The sequence below is a fragment of the Camelina sativa genome, chromosome 17 (genome assembly GCF_000633955.1).
Source record: "Camelina sativa cultivar DH55 chromosome 17, Cs, whole genome shotgun sequence".
In the NCBI taxonomy this organism is placed as follows: domain Eukaryota; kingdom Viridiplantae; phylum Streptophyta; class Magnoliopsida; order Brassicales; family Brassicaceae; genus Camelina; species Camelina sativa.
In genome coordinates, this window is record NC_025701.1 from 618,652 (window position 1) to 625,379 (window position 6,728).

Consider the following 6,728-nt stretch of genomic DNA (forward strand, 5'->3'; position numbering starts at 1 on the left):
TTCTTCTTCTTCTTCTTGTTCGCCTCTATTCTCTTTTTCATGTTTTGAATTTTAATTCTTCTATTCGCATAAACTCAGTCGGCTCTGAAGAGAAGACGGAGAAGAAGACTGTTAGGCTAGCATATATATAGAGATAAGAGAGAGGGGATGGCTATGGCTTCATCTTCATCGAGAAATGGTGCGGTTAGAGGAGGATCCATGAGACCCGTCTCTGGCTCCAGCAATCTCAGATCGTCTTCTTTCAAATCCAGGATTCCTTCCTCCTCCGCCCCCCGTCGCAACTCCACCTCTTCTGCTTCTCTCGCTGACAATGGAGGTCCCTCCTTTCTTTCTCTCTCTTTTGTTTGGTTTTTGTAATTACCTAACTTACTGAGATGCGATTTCAATTTCCAAGTTTCACTCTCATCTCCTAGCTTTGTGGTTTAGTGAAGATTAAGCAACTCTCTCTGTGTTTCCAAATCGACTTACTTGGATTGGATGATTGATTTGATTAATTGATGGTTGTTAGAACGATTTTGTCGATCTCTATACTCTGGAACCCACCCTTGCTAACATCATCTTCTTCTTTTTTTGTTTCAGTGCCTGGGAGAGTTCGAGTAGCTGTTAGATTACGACCTCGTAATGCTGATGAGTCCGTCGCAGATGCTGATTTTGCTGATTGTGTTGAGTTGCAACCTGAGGTCTTTCTCTTCTCTTCTCTTCTCTTCTTGTTCCCTTTTTGGTTGGTTTTTTTTTTCCTTCTACTCTCTCTCTCTCACTGATTTGTCTCCATATGTTCCCAGCTTAAAAGGTTGAAACTCAGGAAAAACAATTGGGATACTGAAACCTATGAGTTTGATGACGTCCTTACCGAAACTGCTTCACAGAAACGCGTCTACCAAGTTGTTGCCAAGCCTGTTGTTGAGGTCTCTTTCCTTTTTCTCTCCCCCCACCCCCTTCTTCTTCTTCTTTCTCCCTCTTTTTGTTTATTCATCTGAATTTACTTTGATTACCCCACTACTTTGTAGAGTGTTCTTGAGGGTTACAATGGAACTGTCATGGCCTATGGTCAAACCGGTACTGGCAAAACTTTTACCCTTGGGAAATTAGGAGATGAAGATACTGCTGCTCGTGGTATCATGGTTCGTTCCATGGAAGATATCATTGCTGGCACTTCTCTTGACACTGACTCTGTCTCTGTCTCTTATTTACAGGTTTTCTTTCTTTCCTTGCATTGTTTGTTTCCTCACTTACTTTGCATCAGACACTGACTCTCTCTCTCTATCTCCAGCTTTATATGGAGACCATCCAAGATCTCCTAGACCCATCTAATGACAATATTGCTATTGTCGAAGACCCCAAAACTGGAGATGTCTCCTTGCCTGGGGCAACCCATGTAGAGATCAGGAACCAACAAAATTTCCTTGAGCTCCTTCAGCTTGGGGAAACACATAGGGTTGCTGCCAATACCAAATTGAATACTGAATCTTCTCGAAGTCATGCAATTCTCATGGTAATTCACTTCTGTTTAGCCTTGAGACATTAGATTTTGATATACCTTTACGCTCATCTCTATTGTTATCTTGAGTTGATGCATGATCAATAATAGTTCAGGTACATGTCAAGAGGTCGGTGGTAGAAAACGAGGATCCAGTCTCAACTGAAACGGACAACTCATCTCACTTTCTCAGACCATCAAAGCCATTGGTTAGGAGAAGCAAGCTTGTTCTAGTTGATCTTGCTGGTTCTGAACGTGTTCACAAGTCTGGTATAAACCTCTAATAATCAATTGACATAGCTTGTCAAAGCTCTTTGTACTCAGCAGATTCCCTCATTTCTTCGTTTTCCCTCAATGAAAGACAGTATCAGTTACTAACACATTTCCTACTTTTCCTATGATGCTCTGTAAGATTCCATCTTATGGGTGTTACTCATTATCACCTTCTTTCTTGCTATGCAGGCAGCGAAGGGCACATGCTGGAGGAAGCTAAATCCATTAATCTTTCACTTAGTGCTTTAGGAAAATGCATAAATGCAATAGCTGAGAATAGCCCTCATGTTCCACTTCGCGATTCAAAACTTACTCGCTTGTTGAGAGATTCATTTGGTGGTTAGTTTATCTTATTGCTCATATCCTAAGTCCTGGTGTCTTGAATTCTGAATTCCTAATAACTGGACTTTTCAGAATATCAGTCGCTTATACATATGTTTTTTGCATTTCAGGCACAGCAAGAACATCCCTAATTGTGACCATTGGTCCCTCTCCACGCCATAGAGGGGAGACAACAAGTACTATATTATTTGGTCAAAGGGTGCGCTATCACTATCTTTACCCATCCCGTAATGTAGAAGTCGTTTTGAAAATATTCAAAACCCATAAGTGTTTTTAATTTTTGGGCAGGCAATGAAGGTAGAGAATATGTTAAAGATAAAGGAAGAATTTGATTACAAGAGTTTATCCAAGAAACTTGAGGTCCAACTTGATAAGGTGATTGCTGAAAATGAAAGGCAGCTGAAAGCATTTGATGACGATGTGGAGAGAATAAATCGACAAGCACAAAATCGTATATCAGAAGTTGAAAAAAACTTTGCTGAGGCCTTAGAGGTTAGCATACACCCAAAAGAATTCGAAAAAATAAAATAAAAAACGGTTTCATATCCGTGTTTTGTTTCAGTACCTGAAATCGGATATTTGTTTTCTAATATTCTATTTACAGAAGGAGAAACTAAAGTGTCAAATGGAGTATATGGAGTCAGTTAAAAAGCTTGAAGAAAAGCTGATATCGAGCCAGCGGAACCATGAGAATGGTAAACGCAATGGAGAGGTACTAGCCCACAGAACTCTTATTTTCTTTTCAGGTGATGGGAGTGTACGAATCTTTAACCTGTAAAAATTAACCTGCAGGTCAACGGGGTTGTTACAGCTAGTGAATTCACCAGGTTAAAAGAATCACTTGAGAACGAAATGAGGTTAAGGAAGGCAGCTGAAGAGGAAGTTAGCAAAATAAAAAGCCAGTCAACGCTGAAGACAAAATCAGGGGTACCCAGTCTTTAACTTCTTTTTCGCTCTTTCTATCTCTCTCCCCCTCTCAAATGATTTAACATCTTAGATAATATTTAACCAAGCTCTCTGGCGTTTTAGGAAGGCGAAGATGCTGGAATATCAAGACTACAAAAACTGCTGGAGGATGAGGCTATTCAGAAAAAGAAACTTGAAGAAGAGGTCACTATATTACGAAGTCAACTTGTGCAACTTACTTTTGAAGCTGACCAGGTACAAAATTTACGAATTTAGTGGGTGTGAAGGTCTCTCCTTTAATTGCTGTAAAGCAACTGTCTTTAACATCAAATAAAGGATTAGTCTTTATCGTTTTCACTCATTGAATATACCTTGTAACACTTGGAAAATTGTACAAGCACGGTTAGAGTTTCTTTGAGCTTACTATAATCACTATGAGGCACATATTCACAACCACCTGCTCTTGTACTTGATAACAACTGTATCTTGGTAATGATTTTTGGTTCAACCTTGAGTTTACCTGACAGTTGAGTCTCATTCTTCTAGATGAGACGATGCTTGGACAGCGGTGCCCCAGGGAATTCATTTTCTGGCACGGACTCATTACCCTCACGGCATTCCCAAGCAAGAGAATCTATGAACGGACAGAAGGCGCCGTTTGCTACACTATGTGAGCAAGGTAATAGGAATTTCTTCTAAAATGTTTGCGCCGGAGTGTGTACAACTGCCTTTGTGGTTCTTATAACTTTCTATCCTCCTTGAAACAGTGGGACTTCAAAAGATTTTGCAATTGCTTGAATCAGATGATGCAAACATAAGAATTCATGCTGTGAAAGTTGTGGCGAATCTTGCAGCTGAAGGTAACTTTTGCTCACTCACATTCATATATGATATCTCTTGAGGTTCATATATTTTTGTTGCTATAAGGTATCACAGTTCCCCTATTTTCTTTGGGTTTGATAAGCAGAGGCAAATCAAGAAAAGATCGTTGAAGCTGGAGGGCTTACATCATTGTTGATGCTTCTGAGAAGCTACGAAGATGAAACTGTCCGAAGAGTCGCCGCTGGTGCGATTGCCAATCTCGCAATGAATGGTAAATGCTTATGGATACTGAATAATAGTTGGAGGTTAAACAGACGGTGAAAGCAGAAACAGACTAGTTAAATGGCTTGTGGTCACTTAGTGTGACAATATGTGCTCATGTGTTTTAGTTTTGTTTGTGTGGTAACAGAAGTGAGTCAACAACTGATAGTGGACCAAGGTGGAATCAGCTTGCTATCTCTAACAGCTGCAGATGCAGAGGATCCACAGACTTTACGCATGGTTGCTGGAGCTATTGCTAATCTCTGTGGCAATGGTAAAATAACATATTCAACTGTCATTTTCTTTTGAACGAAGAAACCGACCAATTTCTGAGATGTCTTTTATGTCTGGCAGACAAACTTCAAGCAAGACTATGGTCGGATGGTGGAATAAAAGCGTTGTTAGGAATGGTTAGATGCGGACATCCGGATGTTCTTGCGCAGGTGGCTCGTGGAATTGCAAACTTTGCAAAGTGCGAGTCCCGAGCAACCACTCAAGGTAAAAAGCCGTTCTAGTTTTCCATCAAGGTCACCTAGTGTGTAGAGACATTTCTTGTTTTGGTGGGTTAATTTGAAGAGTGTATGAAGGTGTTAAGAGTGGAAGATCACTACTAATAGAAGACGGAGCTCTTCCATGGATTGTACAACATGCTAACGATGAAGCTGCGCCAATCAGGCGGCACATAGAGCTAGCTTTATGTCATTTGGCCCAGCATGGTTAGTGCGATCCTTGGCTTTTCTTTGTGGTCCTTGTGGTTCATCATATTCATTGGTGTTTTTTTTTGGTATTGTTTGGTGGGGGCAGAGGTGAATGCGAAGGAGATGATAAGCGGAGGAGCGTTGTGGGAGTTGGTGAGAATATCAAAGGAATGTTCAAGAGAAGACATTCGAAGTTTGGCTCATCGTACTCTCTCTTCCAGTCCCGTCTTCCGTTCTGAGATCCGTCGCCTCGGCATCCAGTTTTGACTTTGTTCTAAGTTTGTAACATAATTATCAATCTCTCAACGAGATTCACACATGACACACCCATCATCATCTGTATTCTTTCTATTTATTTTATTTTATCGATGTTAGTACTAAACGTTTCGTTCACTTTTGATTGTAAAAAACGCCTTACTAAATCACGTTTTGTNACTTTTGAACGAAGAAACCGACCAATTTCTGAGATGTCTATTATGTCTGGCAGACAAACTTCAAGCAAGACTATGGTCGGATGGTGGAATAAAAGCGTTGTTAGGAATGGTTAGATGCGGACATCCGGATGTTCTTGCCCAGGTGGCTCGTGGAATTGCAAACTTTGCAAAGTGCGAGTCCCGAGCAACCACTCAAGGTAAAAAGCCGTTCTAGTTTTCCATCAAGGTCACCTAGTGTGTAGAGACATTTCTTGTTTTGGTGGGTTAATTTGAAGAGTGTATGAAGGTGTTAAGAGTGGAAGATCACTACTAATAGAAGACGGAGCTCTTCCATGGATTGTACAACATGCTAACGATGAAGCTGCGCCAATCAGGCGGCACATAGAGCTAGCTTTATGTCATTTGGCCCAGCATGGTTAGTGCGATCCTTGACTTTTCTTTGTGGTCCTTGTGGTTCATCATATTCATTGGTGTTTTTTGGTATTGTTTGGTGGGGGCAGAGGTGAATGCGAAGGAGATGATAAGCGGAGGAGCGTTGTGGGAGTTGGTGAGAATATCAAAGGAATGTTCAAGAGAAGACATTCGAAGTTTGGCTCATCGTACTCTCTCTTCCAGTCCCGTCTTCCGTTCTGAGATCCGTCGCCTCGGCATCCAGTTTTGACTTTGTTCTAAGTTTGTAACATAATTATCAATCTCTCAACGAGATTCACACATGACACACCCATCATCATCTGTATTCTTTCTATTTATTTTATTTTATCGATGTTAGTACTAAACGTTTCGTTCACTTTTGATTGTAAAAAACGCCTTACTAAATCACGTTTTGTGATTCATCCAACCTCGAAATAAAAAGAAAGTTTAGTAGAAGACTTATTATGAAACAATGTGTCAAAAACACAGACTGTCTAATATTTTACAATTTACATTATAAGAAAATAGACACCTCGTGAACGCTACCTTCTTCCCATGGCTACCACCAAACAATCAGGCAAACGTAAATTTTTGTGACAAAAAAAAGAAAAAAAAAAAGAAACCTCAAAAGAAAAGAACCAATCAGAATTATGATTAAAATCGAGGGAGCAAATGAAGAGAGAGAGAGAGAGAGAGAGAGAGAGAGAGAGAGAGAGAGAGAGAGAGAGAGAGAGAGAGAGAGAGAGAGAGAGAGAGAGAGAGAGAGAGAGAGAGAGAGAGAGAGAGAGAGAGAGAGAGAGAGAGAGAGAGAGAGAGAGAGAGAGAGAGAGAGAGAGAGAGAGAGAGAGAGAGAGAGAGAGAGAGAGAGAGAGAGAGAGAGAGAGAGAGAGAGAGAGAGAGAGAGAGAGAGAGAGAGAGAGAGAGAGAGAGAGAGAGAGAGAGAGAGAGAGAGAGAGAGAGAGAGAGAGAGAGAGAGAGAGAGAGAGAGAGAGAGAGAGAGAGAGAGAGAGAGAGAGAGAGAGAGAGAGAGAGAGAGAGAGAGAGAGAGAGAGAGAGAGAGAGAGAGAGAGAGAGAGAGAGAGAGAGAGAGAGAGAGAGAGAGAG

The 6,728-nt window shown here is 41.0% G+C and overlaps 3 protein-coding genes across 3 annotated transcripts in view; 2 read left to right on the forward strand and 1 right to left on the reverse strand.

Annotated features, from left to right (window-relative positions):
• On the forward strand, positions 7 to 5,206 carry LOC104754351 (kinesin-like protein KIN-UB). The gene is made up of 19 exons (XM_010476524.1): positions 7 to 316; positions 580 to 680; positions 783 to 905; positions 1,008 to 1,193; positions 1,271 to 1,492; positions 1,594 to 1,747; positions 1,940 to 2,089; positions 2,203 to 2,291; positions 2,381 to 2,584; positions 2,697 to 2,804; positions 2,885 to 3,019; positions 3,122 to 3,253; positions 3,545 to 3,677; positions 3,766 to 3,858; positions 3,966 to 4,091; positions 4,230 to 4,355; positions 4,436 to 4,579; positions 4,669 to 4,797; positions 4,886 to 5,206. The coding sequence occupies exons 1-19, from the start codon at positions 148 to 150 to the stop codon at positions 5,044 to 5,046; spliced, it is 2,685 nt and encodes an 894-aa protein (XP_010474826.1). The 5' UTR covers positions 7 to 147; the 3' UTR covers positions 5,047 to 5,206.
• On the forward strand, positions 5,218 to 6,241 carry LOC104759044 (kinesin-like protein KIN-UB; the record flags this gene model as incomplete). The annotated part of the gene is made up of 3 exons (XM_019238811.1): positions 5,218 to 5,410; positions 5,500 to 5,628; positions 5,714 to 6,241. Coding segments are annotated over 3 exons (483 nt in total), but the record flags the coding sequence as incomplete, so codon positions are not given.
• Positions 6,139 to 6,728, reverse strand: part of LOC109129852 (brefeldin A-inhibited guanine nucleotide-exchange protein 3-like) — a 3,348-nt gene continuing 2,758 nt past the window's right edge. The window contains exon 5 of the mRNA XM_019238812.1: positions 6,139 to 6,183. Within this exon, the coding sequence (XP_019094357.1) occupies positions 6,139 to 6,183 (45 nt within the window). The remainder of the gene's footprint in view (positions 6,184 to 6,728) is intronic.

Bases quoted from the DNA above. Each gene is read 5' to 3' on its own strand.
- LOC104754351 (XM_010476524.1), top strand. From the start codon at position 148: ATGGCTATGGCTTCATCTTCATCGAGAAATGGTGCGGTTAGAGGAGGA. The intron at 681-782 runs GTCTTTCTCTTC...ATATGTTCCCAG, and splicing joins GTGTTGAGTTGCAACCTGAG to CTTAAAAGGTTGAAACTCAG. The intron at 1,493-1,593 runs GTAATTCACTTC...ATAATAGTTCAG, and splicing joins GAAGTCATGCAATTCTCATG to GTACATGTCAAGAGGTCGGT.